Here is a 16628-nt window from a genome sequence, read left to right on the forward strand (position 1 = left end):
GCAAAAAGGAGAGCTTTTTAATCACAATAATCCATTGTAGAAATATGCTTATTTTCATATATTGGACTTGTGATGAGTATGACGAATTTAATTGGATGATTCAATACTGAGTAAATGATGTTCAATTTCATGTGTTCTGATGTTGTCATCCGCGCATCATGACCTCATTTAACCTTAGAAGTTTGGTACATTTAAACGGGGGAGGGGTATAATTTTATAACAATGAAAAGAGCAGAGATCACTACAATTTCTCAACGACAGCATTGAAATATAATTTTGATATTGAATACAGATTTTATACTTGTTGCAAATATTCTTTTTTGGGCTTAGATATTGTATTATTTCTTTCAAGTTCACTCCCCATATTACGTGAAGAATGGTATACTCCAAAGAGGGAAAGTCCAACATGGCGGCAAGGCGACCAAAAATTTGTCAGTGAACACAAACAAAAGTGAATTTCTGCAGAATAGAGGTAAGTGTTGCCTCTCTTTGTACCTCTTTCAATGATTAACAATATGAGGAGCCTTATTCATGCGATAATTACAAGTTTTTATGTCAGAAAATGCTTGGTTAGACGAGAAATGACCGAAAATAACGGTCCCGTTTCCAAGCCAAGCTCTGCTATGTCCTGGGGCGTTTCTCGGTCTGTAATAAATAATTACCGCATTGCAGCTGTCGGCTTGACCAGACACCAGTCAGGCCAGTAAACCCCGAGGGGCTGGTCATTTGATTGATATGACAACCTTTCTATCAACTGTCCAGTTCGCACTTGTGCCTGTCAACAAAACCTGTTCCTTTTTGTCACAAAAATATGTCCAGTATTTTGACATTTTGCAAAGCTTTTCGACCTAACATTTCGTATTTTTCACTTCCCTCTAGCCTTTGGTAATTGTGTTTTTACAATGATTATCATCATTTCCCTATGGTTGCCAATTTCATTTTTTATTTTATTTTTAGGGTTTGGGATTTGGATTTTTTTCTTATAAATCAAAAACAACAACAACTGATATTTGTTTTTGTCCAGTGGGTTGATGTTGTAGAAGAGGTGTGACATGACGTCAGCCATGTCCGTCAGCGCGTACATCGCAGTCCTGCGGCCCAAGGTCAAGACCTCTCTGTCGTCATCGGACTATAAGGCCAAGTGGTATGAAATCATTCTGCTGGAGGACAAGATGGGGGATCCACAAAGGACGGTGAAAGGTACAAGATGTCATTCTACAGAATTTCTACATCTATGAAGGTTTTGAGTGACATTTGCATACGATCCTTTACAAGTTTGACATGTTCAACCGTTTTTTCCAGCTAGATACTATTGTATTCGTTACTTACGTAGTTCAAACTCTGCTACTGGATGAACTAGCACTAACCAGTGCTTATTTTTATTTGTTCTGGTAGTTCATTTTTCTGATGATAAAGGAGAGTGATGGATGTCATTCGAAACGTCCGGAAGTAAATCTCTGAATTTGTATCCAGTTGTAGAGTGTGAATTGTATTTGTATAAGATATCATTCTGTTGCTCAGTAAGAAAAAGATGTTAACTGTTAAAAGATAATACAATGTTGTAAAAAGTGTTTGTTCCATTAGTAGTCATTGAGAATTGTAGATGTTCAATGAATTACATATTTTTGATGGCAAAAGTAAGAGCAGACTTGTCATTTTCATGTATAATTTTTTCTCGCTGGCAAATATATAAATCATTTTAAATGGCACATAGAATTCAGTATTAAAGATACTGTTGTGTATTTGTACATATACATGCATGATTTACATATCAACCATGTTACAAGTTACCTTAAAGTCTTTACTATTCAATGTACATTTACATTGGAATATTTTCAATGGTTAAGCCAATCTATTGTTGTTAACCCATATTTGTATTACAATTGCATGTATTACAGGTTTACTACACATGAGAATAAGGGGAATAAGGGGAGGAGAAGACCCAAACAGACAAGTGCTGGAGTATGTTTATGACGCCACCAAGAAGTCTTCTTCAAAAATGCAGGGACTCAGAGGTACACTACAGGAACAATAGAAACTCATTGTCATCTCTTATCTCTTTGAAATGCAAACATGGCCTGTCTTACATGTATATGATTATAAGTATTGTGACATGTAAATTTGTAATACTAATATAATAGTTAAAAATAATATAATAGTACAAAATTTCTATGTTTTGTTCTTTACGTATGCATCTAAAAGTCTGATATTTCATATATTATAATATGTTGTAGGCTTAACCATCTAATCTACTAGTAGTAAGGAATGAAGTTACAGGCTCAAGCTAGTTTGTAAATACTACTGAAAAATTTTTTTGTCCTTCTTTTTAGGAAAGAGAGCAGTACAGATAGCCAGGTTTGCAGAAGATGAGATTGCAGGCAGAGACACCAGAAGTAACAAAAAGGCCTTCCTGTATGTTGTGCCTGTTGCAACTAAAGGTACTTTCAATTTTTTAACTTAAGAAATCAGTACAGAAATGCTAATGGAACATGCAGACGTACGCGTTATGCGTGAAGAAGCAAAAGAGATATTACCTACATGTAAGAAAGACTATGTTATTTTGAAGGAACAAAATAAACTTTGTTGTAAGGATCTCAGTAAAGTGACACATGGTATAACACACTAGTTCTGCACTTGGACTTAGTAAGTACACTGTACAAGACTCTATTATAGGTTTGAAAATCATGATTCAGGTAAACTGTTATCAAATAATATACTGTAAATGCAGAAATGTTGGCAGGGATTTAATTTAGTGGTAGGGAGAAAATGGAGTCTTCGTGGTGGTTTTAAGTTCATGTTTAAAACAATAGAAGTGCTACAGTCACACAATGGAACAGCTTTTCATTGTGGCTTTGAGTTCGTGGTTAAGAGTTCATTGCGAAAACCCCGAACATAAAACCACCACGAACATTTCTGCATTTACAGTAACTTAGAACCTGGTAGAAGTCTGAATTTTTGATCACGGTGAAGTGACACATGGTATAACACACAATGGTTCTGCACTTGGACTTGGTAATCAGGATTTAGGTTAACTGTTATCAAATCATGTGATTCAGAAGTCTGAATTGTTGATGTACAGATGATTTGTTGTTACAGATCACTTGAGCATGCCGTCCGACCCGTCCCAGCCCAGTTTCTGCTGTCTACAGGACATCCTGAGGGTGTGTGCCGAAGGTCACGGTCACTTCCCCACCCTCACATCCAGGATGCTCAGGACACTGGACCAGTAAGTCCACTACTTAGAGAAAGAGAGACTACTTTCTTCCTATATCTTTTTGAAAAAGTGTAGTCCTTAATCCCCCTGTAACAATGTAATGTGTGTAGTCTAGTGGTTAGTTACCCTGCCTCTAAGTTAAAAGTTCAAATCCTGGCTGTCGCAGTCCTTAGGAAAAACTTAAGCCTTGGTCCACTGTTCATTGTAATTGTGGAAAAGAGCTGGCAGTATAATAATCCCAGTACAATGAACCTACTACATATTGTTTTTACAATCATGACAAGTGGAAGAATAGGTTTTCAGTGAGCTAAACTGGTGTGAAATCATTATGTGTGTAAAATTTCTTGTAAAAAAGATGCTATAAAATTGACACAATCATAATATCTTCTATGTACTGTACCTGCACAGTTGGCTGAAAGAACAACACTCAGTCCCCCATGCAGTGGAAGCTCTCTTCAGACCCTCTGCACTGGAGAGAATTAAGATGAACGTTCTGAACCCTGCGTACGCTCACGGCTCCGATCACCATGGCGATAGGATGCCCACGCCCGAGGAGGCCATGGCGAGGATGATGGAGGTGGAAAAATGCGATATCGTCATTATCAACCCAGTGTTCGGGTCCGACCTGAAGTACACAAACCAGGTAGGTTCGTCATTAGGGTTGTCCCTGTAGCTCAACGTTTAGCAGCCTCACAGTTGGGAATGGCATCTCAGTTGTGGCTACATCCGTCTTTTGGAAAAGACATAAAATGGCAGTCCTGTGTTCAAGGAGGTGCCTCAAGCACATTAAAGGGGAAGGGATAGCAACCCTGTAAGAGTAAACAAAACATTGTATTGTTGAGTTCTTTCTTGTTTTTTTTTTCTTGTAATGCTTATAAATACAAAGTAGCACCAACTGTGTTACAGGACTAGAATTATATACATGTACGGTAAATCTTTAGATGTTCATACCCGGTAATGGTTTTATGTTCGCTCTTTCATTCGCCTTGTAATGCCTATAAAACTGCTCTAGACAACAACACTTTTAAGTAAAAAAAGACAGACGTTTGAAATAGAATCATCTTACAATTTTTCCATTGCCCTCAGGTTGATGCATATGTTGTGAACAAGTTCTATGGAATGGGAACTCCTGACTACAGTAAACTCAAGGTCCCAGACAAAAGTGCAGATTCACCTCCAACAAGGTAGGAAATCTTTCAACATGAACCTGAAGGTTTCTAGCCCCCATTGAACCCTATAGTTAAGGCCACACCAATTTAATTTCTTGGTTAACAGATTTTTAACTTTAACATAAGAATCATGAAAACAGACAGCTGGGGTGAAAACTTGCACCTGACCCTGTTCACTCCCCGAAACTGTGTGCACCAAAGTAAAAACATTCCTCTGAGATTCTGTTTTCATGTTGTTTTTCCAATCTAGCATTTGAAATTTTTTTTTTTATTCCATTAACCAAGAAAATAAATTGGTGTGGCCTAAGAGTCTTTTTTCATTGATGCCGCGTAAAAGAAACAGGGTTTCAAGATTTTTCCCCCCCAGGACGATTCCCCCCCTGGGGGGGAAACGTCTTGGTGAAGACGATTCCCCCCCAGGTCGATTCCCCCCCAGTCGTTTCCCCCCCAGGTTGATTCCCCCCCAGTCGTTTCCCCCCCAGGTCGATTCCCCCCCAGTCGTTTCCCCCCCAGTCGTTTCCCCCCCTGTCTAGCTGTAAACCAGGTTACGTTTACCAAGTGACTATCACATTAGATTCTAAATATACTAGATGCACAATTTACTTTCACATTATTCTATAAGTACTGTATAACGTTCTAAACTTTACGAGTTTAGCTGCGTGCCGCTAAACTCCCCTGTGCTAGCGGGCGGTGCGGCGATTTCCAAGTCCTCACGCCCGTCATGACCAAGCCCACTGCGCCTGCCTTTACTTTTATATATAAACGTCATCTTTATATATAAACAGTACTGTCAGAAATAAAATAAAAATGCTTACTAACAGATTACTATACGCTGAAAAATGGCACGAAACTGCTAGCTATGCTGTAAGTTTCTAATCCTGTAAATCATTGTGACGTTCATGGGACTACAGCGGGCGGAGTGGGCCTGGTCAGGCGCCGCGGGCGGACTTGACAATCGCCGGCGCCGGCTTGCACAGTCGGGTTATGATGGCGCGCAGCTCAGCACCTGCTCGAAAAGTATATATAACGTTATATATGATATAACAGTTACTGATTTTATCCAGCATAAAGGTGTGTATATTCGGTGTATGTAGATGGTGCATTTTAGCAATCGTAGCGACTACCATTAGTCAGGTACAGACAGGGGGGGAAACGACTGGGGGGGAATCGACCTGGGGGGGAAACGACTGGGGGGGAATCGACCTGGGGGGGAAACGACTGGGGGGGAATCGACCCGGGGGGGAAATGTCTTCAACAGGGGGGGAAACGTCTAGGGGGGGAAACGTCCTGGGGGGGAAAAGACCTGATACCGTCTGAAACAGCAAGGCTGCTAAAAACCCCTTACTCCAAAATAATATGGGACTACCGTGGACCCCGGTCGCGAAAGAACTGGGGTGTGCACCGTCAACTTCCCAAACTCTATGGGTACCCCACTGCACAAAATGTTGTGTGTGTACTAGAAAATAATAGAATAATGTATTGAGTATAAGTATGTGGGAGCTTCTTTTAAGTCTTTAAGTATTGCCTGTTCTTAGCAGGCAATTATATTGGCAATCAGTGTTCTAGGTGACATGAAATTGAAGAAAATGAAAACAAAGATGTCCAACAAAGAGAGTACAATGTTTTGTTGTGCTAATTTCTTGCTTTTCTTGCATTTCTTCCTACCCAGAGAAAAGGCTTGGATGGAGGAATATCCCCTCCACAGAGCTATATCTGTAGGTGACATGGAGAAAGTCAAGGATCTTCTGGCCAAAGGTACACCAGTACAGGAGCTGGACAAGGAGTCCTGGGCGCCCATCCACTATGCCTGCTGGTATGTAGTAGTATGTAAATGATGCTGAAATCTTTATTGACACGACAAAAGTACAGCGACTTTCGTAAGGTCTTCTACAACTATACATGCAAACAACAAACAATGGTATACAAAATGATTAACCTAAGTACAAGTATATGAATATTTCAACATGTAGAGTTTAACGTATCACTTACACCACTAGTTCTAAGATCTAAACATTCTTTGATATATCTAGTAGTACCTATTTGTACCAGTAAGGGTTGTCTCCAGAATATATTTGAATTTATCTATAGAATATGGTGTGGAAAGTGCTGTGACTGGTAATTTCTGCCAATTGAATCAGTTAGACAGGAGGGAGGGCTCAGAGGTCCTGGGTTCAAATCCCCTGACATACCACCGATGTTGTGCATTGGGGAAAGGCACTTTAAACAACTTTCCTCACTCCACCCAAGTGTAAAAATGGGTACTTGACTTTGGCTGGGGAGGTAAACGGCGGTGGAAGGAGAGGGATGGGCTTCTCCTTCCAATACCATGCCCTAGAGGCCTAGACAAAGTGCCTCTGCAGCCTCAAAAAGGCTATGGGACTACTCCATTTTTGCTTGATTGACACATGAAGAAGACACTATGTCTGTATTGGATAACTGTTTCATGAAATTATATTTTGATTTTGCAGGTATGGCCAACTGGAGGCAGGCATGATACTGTTAGAACAGGGCAAGTGTAACCCCAACGTGGTGAACAGAAACAAGAGCACACCTCTGCACATAGCGGCAGGGTGTGGCCACCCCGCCCTGGTGCAACTTCTCCTCAGACATCCAGAGATAGACAGGGTGAGACATCTCCTGCTACAAATGTTGCTTTTTTTTCTTTTCGAAAATCTTCAAATTCGATACATAGACCCAATTCACACTTGGGAAATTTTCTGGAGATTCTGTAACGTTGCACACATCTTTGCATAGGGCACCTTTTTTCCTGGGTGTGAATCGGCCCCGCGCGTCGTACAACAAGCATTTTTATGGCCTTTATGACTTTGTACGGGCCATAAAAATGCTTGTCATATGGCTCGCGGAAAATTATCCAAGTGTGAACTGGGTCATAGATAGCAAAGATTTTAAAAGACTGCAAAACAGCATATACACAGTTAGCTAATGCATGTAGTATACTATTAAACACTAGGTACATTGTATATGTGTGGCTCAATGGCTATAGAAATGAAGATGGGCACCACCCTATACACCATAATGTGTTCTAAGGGCTTCAAGTAATGACATGTAACATGTACATGTATTTGGGGATAACTAGTTAGGTACAAGAGACATTAGATATGACCCAAAACATCTAAAATAGTGTCCAACAGCACAAGCTTGCTTTATAAGAGTCACAGTCTAATTCTTTAGCAAGAATATGGAATGATTTTTGCTTTTGTTGATTTCAGAATGCCATGAACAAAGAAGGGCAGACTCCCCTGGACGTGTGTGAACAGAACAAGCAGAATGAGTGGGAGCACGCTGCCACTCTGCTGAAGGAGGCTCTCAACAAACCAGTATGTATCTGGGTGGGGGGAATCTCTAAGCAGATGCACTGTTTTTATTTTCTTCATATTCTTATTTAGAAGGTCTTTTTGTAGGTCGATCAGATACCAAATATCATGATAAAGGGGAAGGGCTAGCAACCTCTCCCTGTAAAATACTGTAAATGCATTTAAGTTTGCGGTGATTTAATTCCTGAAACTACCTACTAATGACTCGGGAATGGTGCTATAGATGGACAGAACAGTCACTTTTGGCAGTGCTGACATGATCGACTGTAACTTGTTAAACTGAATCTACTATTAGTGCAAAAGCCACATGCATTAAACCACCACAAACATGAATACATTTACAGTAACTCAAACTCTGCTACTTAAACAGCAAGGAAACTTCCTGCCGTATGTGCCACTAGGCACTACAAGGGTCTGTCTGAACAAATGTAAGTTGTGAATTGTATAACATCATACTTAATGCGGAACAACAAACAAATTGTTTTGTCCCTCCACAGTACCAGAAGATCAGGGTGCACCTGATGGATGGTTCCCACAAGGAGCTGAGTCTCATCAGTGGGAACAACACCACCGTGGAGATCATGTTGAACCAGCTGAACTTTCCAGACACCTGCAAACAGCTGTTTGCCATCTGGATTGCCTCCAGGAATCTCTGTAAGCATCATGGGTTGTACCACTCAAAAGGGGGATGAGTTTTTGATGTTGACATGGAAAAGTGTTGTCCAAAAATCCTTCCCCATTTAGTTTCTTAGTGGTATAGTCATTTGGAATGAAATACAAAATGATGTTGCAAAAAAAAATGTCTAAATCTACAATAAAAATAATACAGTCAAAACTTTATGTTCAGGTATTTCCAATATAATTGAAACTGCCCAGGAAGACCACTCAGGAGGCAGACAAAGTCTGGTCTACAGGGTATGTGGACAGGTGGTCACTATAGACAGGATTCTTAATACTTTGGTATGTCATTGGGGAAAATTATTGAAGGGATCGCCAAAAATTGGTTATAATGGCCATGTGATCCTTATTATGTAGAGATGGTCACTTGTACAGGCTTGACTGTACCAACTTTGCAAAGATAGCTCTTCCATTTCTCTGAACTTTCCCAAAAGACATCTTGATAGGAATAAAGAACTAAGAAGAATATATAACAGTTTCGAGTAACGGTTTATTATATTATTTCCTTTAGTTCTGCAGATGAAACCAGAACACAAGCCCCTCCACCATCTGAAGGATTGGGCAGAGATTGTGGGCGAACTGACGGACTGTAACCCAGAGGACGAGACACCGCTCCTGTACGTACGCAGAGATGCGCGCCTTCACATGGAGGTGGAGAGAAAGGTACAGTGTGAACATTATTTATTTATCTATACGAACAACAAACTTACATGTGCAGGAAATGGCTTGTGCCTCCCTGAATTATGTACAGTTTGTTACAATGGCCAATGGGTTTTTAAAAAATATTAAGTGATTACACACCAACTTATTCACATTATTCGAGTCAAACAAGACAGCCAGAGATTATGCTAGCAAGAGACCTAAGCGACAGAATCAGTATCAATATAGAGAAATACCAGACCTCCATTTAACGTCCATCAGAGGGATGTCCCTAACCAAAGCTAGGTGCTCATTTTCATCTGAGTGAAGTGAGGAAATTCGTTTTAAGTGCCTTTCCCAAGGGTTCTATGTCAATGGGGCATGTCAGGATTTGAACCCAGGACCTCTAGGTTCTGGGTCGAATACCCTGTCATTATGCCTCACAACGTTGGTTTTCATTTCACCCACCTGCTCCATTTATTTCTTGAAAAAATCCAACAACCAAGAAATTTATTTAGTGTGGCCTTTGAAAGCTAAGTGATTTGTCATCCGCCCAGGTACAAGACCCGATGTCGATCAAGATGTTGTTTGACGAGGCTCGTACCAACATGCTCCATGGGATGTACGCGTGTTCTGACGAGGACACCGTCGCTATGGCGGGGATCATGATGCAGATTATATACGGCGACCACGACCCTAACAGACACAAACCAGGCTTTCTGAAGTAAGGCAACTTTGTGTAATCTGTCCAGTTCTTTAACCCTTTCCTTGCCGGCTTCTGTTATAACCAATGCGAATTTGGTGCATGGATGCACCCTTGGCAAGGAAAAGGTTAAACCTGGCAACTATTGAAAATGAATGTCACATTATCATGATGATAAACAAATCTTTCCGAATCTATGAACAAAAAAATTTCATAGATACGATCAAATAGATAAATTCAATTGTGTTCTTGGAGTAGATATCCCTTAGTTAAAGTTAAAATCCTCCCACACCATTATTGATGTATAGGGCGGTGCCCATCTCCGTTTCATAGCCCTGGGCCACACTTGTGGTGCAATCACTGTAGCAGGGGGCTAGTCCACTGGCAGTGAAGTGTGTTTAACTTCCATACTGTTTCAGAAGTATGTACCATTTTTATAAAGTCTTTGGTATGACTCAATGCGCCTCTTGTCCAGAAGTGCCCTAACCCGGGGCTTGAACCCGGGCCTTCTGGTCCAAGTAATTTGAACCAGATGTGGTGAGAGGCAGAAAGCGCAGACCACTACACCACAGGGACACCCCATGTAGATATCCCTTACTGTGTACAAATAGGTAAATACGTTAAAGGATGTTTAGACCTTGATACTAGTAGTGTAACTGATACATTAAAATCGACATGTTGATGTATTCATGTACTTGAATGTAGGTTGATTCATTTGTTGTATCCACTTGTTTGTTTGTATGCATAGTTGTATTAGATCTTACGACAGTCGCTGTACTTTCATTGTGTCAATGAAGTAGTTTTTTGGTTAACGTAATCATATACATGTGTACATGCAAAGACTATTTACCTGTCATGCTGGCCATTTTGCAATGATTGCCTTAATTTTTTAACTTTGACCTATAACAAGCTTGCCCTCTGAACCTTGACCCACAGTGACCTGAACCTGAAGTTGCTTCTGCCCAGTTATAAGCTGAGGAACAGGAACATGAATTGGGTGGAGGGGATCCTTCTAGAGCACCAGCAGTTAACTCACCAGGGTATCAAGGACATACAGGTAACTAATAATGTCACTAACAGGCCATCCAATGAGAGACTGTCCAACATGCCATAATGATATTGAGAATTTTTTAAAGAGTGTAGCTCTCACCATGTCAGGGTAACTGGGCCTGATGAGATAGCCCAGCCTTTTCTGCAAACCATTCTCCAATGCACTGTAAATTCATATAAGTTTGACTTTGAGGGAACTTGATTTTGTGGTATGGTGTAAAGGAAGGCACGTTTAGTGCTTAAAGTTTGCAGCGTGCACAGAGAGTGCATAACTGTATAAAAATCTGCATTCATCTCTTTGTGTGATGAAAATCCCAAACGTCACATCACCCCATATACTCAAAGATTTACTGTATTTACAATTTATCTCCTTTTTCCCCAGACATTGCAGTACCTGTACCTGCAGAGGTGCTGGAACTTCCCCACGTACGGCTGCGCCTTCTTCAGCGGACAGATCATGTCACGCCCGGTAAGCGGGAGTTCACGCCACATCGTGTCTGTCCACGTGGGAGTTAACTGTCTCGGTATTCACATTCTAAACGCTCAAACCAAGGTGAGTACATTATTATACAAAATTTACACTGGGTAAGCGTAAGGAAAAACATGCAGGTACAGCACTTGGTATGCAGGTGGCATTGAAAAGTAGTCATGTGCTGGATACGGGATTGAGAGGTTGAGTCCATGGGATAAGCAGCTTCCTCACTCCACCCAGACGTAAATTAATGGCTGCTGGACTTTGACTGGGAAGTACAAGGTGTTGGAAGAGGAGTGATGCACTCCACCTTCTGATACAGTTTATTAACCTCCTCCCTGCTGCCTCACTCTGTAACCAATAGAGAATGGGGTGCCAAACAGCTACTTCAGAGTGCTAAAGGTTAACAACCCACTGCCCCTGTGGCCTCAAAAAGGCTATAGATTAAAGATGGTCATGGAGAAAATGGTTGTCAGGTTTGCAGTAGCTCTATTTTAAACCTTTGGCATGCTAAGGATGACTACACATTTCTTAATTGCTTCACAGATACCCTAACAAAGCTTTTCCCCTCTTACACAGCAACTTCTGTACACTTCGCGGTTCTCCAACCTCCAATGGGAGTACTCTATGGAGGGCGCGTATTTCCAGCTCCGCACGAGAGACAACCACAGCATACGGGTTCACACAAAACAGGTCTGTACCCAGGATGTAGACGTGTAAACATATGGATGCCATTTACACATGCTTTGGTTTGGGCTATTACCAGTGGACTAGCCTGATGCTGTAGTGCATGCACAAATGTGTGGCCCAAGGGCTTTAAATACAGAGATGGGCACCGCCCTATGCACCGACAGGTTTGGGAAGAAGGTTTGGGCCTGCCTGTCTCCAAACAAAAATAAGAAGGCAAATGATATTTACATTATTCCTTGTTTTTTTGGTGCTTCTGTTGTCTTTTTGGTCCGATACAATCCTGTGTAAAAACAATATTTGGTTCACAAATGTTTTTTCTTGTCAAAGATCAGTTAAGCCCTTGTAAATATGTGCTGTACATGTGTATGACCAATTTTAAATGGAATCTAACTTGAATCATCTTTTCTCTTCCAGGCTGCCCTGATCTGCAATTTGATGACAAAGCTACACTCTAGAGGGTGAAATATAAAGACACTTTCAGCAAAACTCTAAGAGCAATAGTCCCACTTGCCTTTTCAAATATCTACATGTAGCTACATTTGGGTATGAGTCTGATACCACACAGGGTGGGCTGTTGTTCATCCTTTCCCCAGTATAGAGCATTTCTGTAGAGTCATTGGTGTTTTGGACACCTACTGTATATGAAAGGCAGGATTCAGAGTTTCCTGCATACATGATGATAGCAGTCTGGTACAACACTAAATGTAAAAGTAGTGTCTGTATGTGTCATCGATAGCTGATTTGTTAGACGAATGGTCACCGGATAAAGAGGTCACAGGTTTTGATTCCCGGCATTCTTGGCAAAGCACCGTGTGCTTTGGACAGGCACTTTGCACAACTTCCTCTCTCCACCCAGGTGTAAAAGGGCACCTGACTTCAGTTGGGGAGGTAAAAGGCGGTGAAAGGAGAGGGTTGGGCTTCCCCTTCCAATACCATGCCCAAGACACACTGCCACAAAAGCCTCAAAAAAGCCCTGGGACCTTTACCTAGTTTACTTTTGGGTCTGTATGCTTTAAGATGGTGTATAAGGCCCTGAAGGAATCATGGCATTTTACTACCATGCGGGGCTCTGTGCTTGCGACTGGTGTTGAAAGCCTTCCTGTGCTTGAGTGTAGTTCTGTTTTTAAATGGGCAAAGTGTCGTCAATCTGGGGTCTATTCACCTGGCTAGTTTTGATCAAAGATGATACAATTTTTGGCAATGCCTCAGCGGTGGGGCTATGTTACATGATAGTACATGTACCAATGGTGTTAAGTAAGTGCAAGAACATGGTACACTCAAAAAGATATACCAGCAATCTGTATGTCTTACATTTTTGATGTTCTTATCATTTTTCACTGGTTTGTCCCAACATTTTGCCGTATTTTGCTTGGCATGTTGTACATGTATATTCTGTGACTTATTCTATTAGTTCGAACTGAAAAAGATTGAAGAAAATACTTACATGAAAGTTGATATTTTTATTCATGAGTGTACAAAACCTCATCAATACTGCCACATTGCCACAATAATTTATATACATTAACTTATATTTTGATATCTTTAATATCTACTACATTGTTTGCTTATAAATAGATTGATATGCTTATATATGGCATCATAATTGATCATAAAATAAGTTTCAAAATCCCACAGGTCTTCAGAAACAAGATCAAAGACTCTTGTAACAAAGCTCCATGGTGTTCTATCCGATTTAAATACAATTGTAAATACCCACCACTTTGTACAAGTTATTGTAAACAATTCACCAGTCATTTACCTGTACATTTGTATGTTTCACTAGTCTTATTAGAATATGTATTTCATTTAAATGTAACAGTAATCTTAATACACTCTAATAAAGTGTGCTGTATACTTGCTCAGCACATACATGTATTATATCCCACATGGTGTATAAATTGCAATGTTGGTGAGTACTATGGTTAAAAAAGCTCTCTGCTCGCAGCCAAGAGATATTTACCTGCCAACGTTTTGTTTTCGGAAGGACAAAACTGACAAGTTCTACTTCCCACTGCTAGGTGGCGCTGCTGTTGGAAGAATGTGGTCCCAAACGTGACTATGTTTGTATCCCCCCTCATCACGGTTGATGGCTGTAAACCATTGAATTACCAACCTGATGAAGCTATGTACGGTTGGTGAGTATTAATCTAGGGGAACATTAGGATTTAACCAAGTGTACAAGAGAAAATAACCAAAGGCCGTCAAAGTTTGTACCTGTAGACTTCCACGCAGTTGGTGCGGTAGTTGGCCACCAGCACATAGCGGTTCTGAGACACGCACATGTCGTACGGACTACCCAAGTGCCGCCTAGCGACCGCCCTCTGGTACGACAGCGTCAGCCCGTCCTCGCACGTGTCGTACTTGAAGATCTGAATCCTACTGTCGTAGTGATTGGCCACGATGATGGTCTGATCTTGCTTGTCAATGGCAATCCCCGACGGTCCCTCGAACTCCCCGTCTTCAGGCCCCCTCTCTCCGTAACTGAACTCTTCCTCCCCGCTGAAGTTGAAAGCCACGACTTCGTTGTCTTCAATGTCGGTGACCAAGATGAGGCAACGCTTCTGATCCACCACAACGTACCTCGGCGCTTCTAACTTGTCCTTTCCTATCTGCTTTATGATGCTTAACCTTCCGCCATCCACCCTCAGAAGGAGAATGCTGTTGCTGTAGTTATCGACGACGACCAGAACTTGCCCCGGTTCCTTACTCAAGAGTGGTATCTCCTGCTTGAACCCTTCGGAAATGACCTTAAGGCCGCACGGGTTGAACCTGGTCCGCCCGTCCTCGAGAGGATATTTGTTGACCAGTTCACCTGATTTGGTAAACTTCATCACACATTCGTCCGACCAGGATGAGATAAAGTAGTTCCCATCGTCGTCGGCGTCTAGCCCCATGGAGATCTTACAGTTGGTCCGAAATGATTTGAGAAACGTTCCCTGGTCGTCGAAGACTTGGACCCGGCTGTTTCCTTGGTCTACGATCGCTATGTGACCGCTCGGCCGGACTGCCATTCCCGTGGGGCCGTCGAACTCTCCGTGTTGCCGCCCGAACCTACCGAATGTGAGGTAAGGCGTGTCTTTAAGTCCTGCCATCTTTGCCGACAGTCCGCCCGCCTTACCAACAACATTCTCCAGCAAGCCCAGGCCAGGGGATTGGATGAACTTCACAACTCCGGAAACGGGGAGATACGTTTTCTCTATCATGGCACCAAAGCTAGCCGTGATCTTTTCTTTCATTTCCTCCAATTCTTCGTCAGTGGCTTTTCGCTCTGGTTTTAAGGTCTCTTCACACATGTTCGCTGAGTTCTTCAATGTAGCCTTCTGGAACATCATGGCCGCCTTTTGGGATCTGAGTTCCGTCTTTCTTTCCTGACAAGACTTGTCGATCTCTTCAAGGACTTCTTTCTCCCTGTCGTCAACCATTCGTCTCAGAGTCTGAAAATATTTCGTCGCTTCGGCTCTGGCAGTTACTCCCGACGGGTCTATCTTCTCGATTTCTTCCTTCACACGTTCTAAACCCGTCTCTACATCCACCATTCGCAGGTCTAACCTTTGCCCCAGAATCGCCAGGTTTTTCCTGCAGTCTTGCGGATGCACTTCATCTTCCGGCTTCTTTAGTTTGACCAGATTTAGAAACCTCTGCATGGCTGAAGCAGCTCTCGACAGACTGTCTTTTGCACTGTAAGTTTTAGAACTGCCGCTTCTGTTGTATTAATGAAAAATGAATAAATGCGTCTATTACAAATTCTAGCCTGAAGACTAGTTGCGAATAACAAAATAGATACAATCAATGGAGAACAATTACACTGTGATATGTAGCTTCTCTACTTTGAATTGCTAATGTGGTAAATCCAAACTCGAGGGGCTTGTCCTTCGAAAACTGCGTCGTTGTTTAGCCGTCCGTTCTTTCGTTAGGCTATGGCTTCTACTAACTACTACCAGTTGACTATCTCCTGTAGTGCTTCTACAGTTGTGTGGCCCAAGGGCTATAGAAACGGAGATTGGCGCCGTCCTATACACCATATGTTGTGGGAATGACTTTAGCTTCTACTCACTGTGGTTTCTACTGTTTTAGTCCACGTTGCCACCACGCCCGAATTCCTGTCCCGTTTATATTATGTAAGCTGGTTCTTCTGCTTCTGGCTGTTGTTTCTCCCCGCGAATTTTTCCTGTGTTGTACATAGAACTAATGCTGATGTCTTTAGTGTTGTCGTTTCTTCGGTTCAAGTCAAAGTTGTGTGTCTGCGTTATTCCACGGAAAACAACTGAATCTCGAGATCTCTTTCCCGTACCGTATAGTGGTGCCGGGGGCTGTTGTGATGATTATATAAAATGGCTACTCAGGAATCTACGCCGTCGTTGTAGCATGAAAATCACCATTTATCGTAATAGAAACAGATGCCTACGTACAAAGTTATGAAGTCAGGTTGACAATGATGGTAGAGTTCTGCGAATGTTTCGCCTAAGATTGCCAATGTCTGTCGATCCGTTGTATAAACGATCTCTGCGTGTAGACCGATGTTTCTAGAACAGCCCGGCATCGGTGACACAAAACCAGTTTGTCAAGTTTTCGTTAACTCATTCCGTGACCCTTACTGGCTCCTTCCACATGCATGACTCACCAAAGCCTGTATCAACAAGTTGTTTAACCAATCGACAGGTTTTTTGTTTGTGCCGAT

At 41.8% G+C, this 16628-nt stretch overlaps 2 protein-coding genes across 2 annotated transcripts; one reads left to right on the forward strand and one right to left on the reverse strand.

Annotated features, from left to right (window-relative positions):
- Window positions 1-346: 346 nt before the first annotated feature.
- Window positions 347-13830, forward strand: LOC136420589 (krev interaction trapped protein 1-like). The gene is made up of 17 exons (XM_066407599.1): window positions 347-472; window positions 1025-1200; window positions 1899-2015; window positions 2331-2438; window positions 3097-3226; window positions 3623-3857; window positions 4301-4398; window positions 6053-6196; window positions 6852-7008; window positions 7614-7721; window positions 8216-8372; window positions 8908-9059; window positions 9593-9759; window positions 10675-10795; window positions 11171-11341; window positions 11840-11953; window positions 12365-13830. The coding sequence occupies exons 2-17, from the start codon at window positions 1053-1055 to the stop codon at window positions 12410-12412; spliced, it is 2175 nt and encodes a 724-aa protein (XP_066263696.1). The 5' UTR covers window positions 347-472; window positions 1025-1052; the 3' UTR covers window positions 12413-13830.
- On the reverse strand, window positions 13391-16494 carry LOC136420610 (tripartite motif-containing protein 3-like). The gene is made up of 2 exons (XM_066407643.1): window positions 16005-16494; window positions 13391-15652 (listed from the first exon to the last, which is right to left on the reverse strand). The coding sequence occupies exon 2, from the start codon at window positions 15592-15594 to the stop codon at window positions 14152-14154; it is 1443 nt and encodes a 480-aa protein (XP_066263740.1). The 5' UTR covers window positions 15595-15652; window positions 16005-16494; the 3' UTR covers window positions 13391-14151.
- Between the last annotated feature and the right edge of the window lie 134 nt (window positions 16495-16628).

Source organism: Branchiostoma lanceolatum, chromosome 15 (genome assembly GCF_035083965.1).
Source record: "Branchiostoma lanceolatum isolate klBraLanc5 chromosome 15, klBraLanc5.hap2, whole genome shotgun sequence".
In the NCBI taxonomy this organism is placed as follows: domain Eukaryota; kingdom Metazoa; phylum Chordata; class Leptocardii; order Amphioxiformes; family Branchiostomatidae; genus Branchiostoma; species Branchiostoma lanceolatum.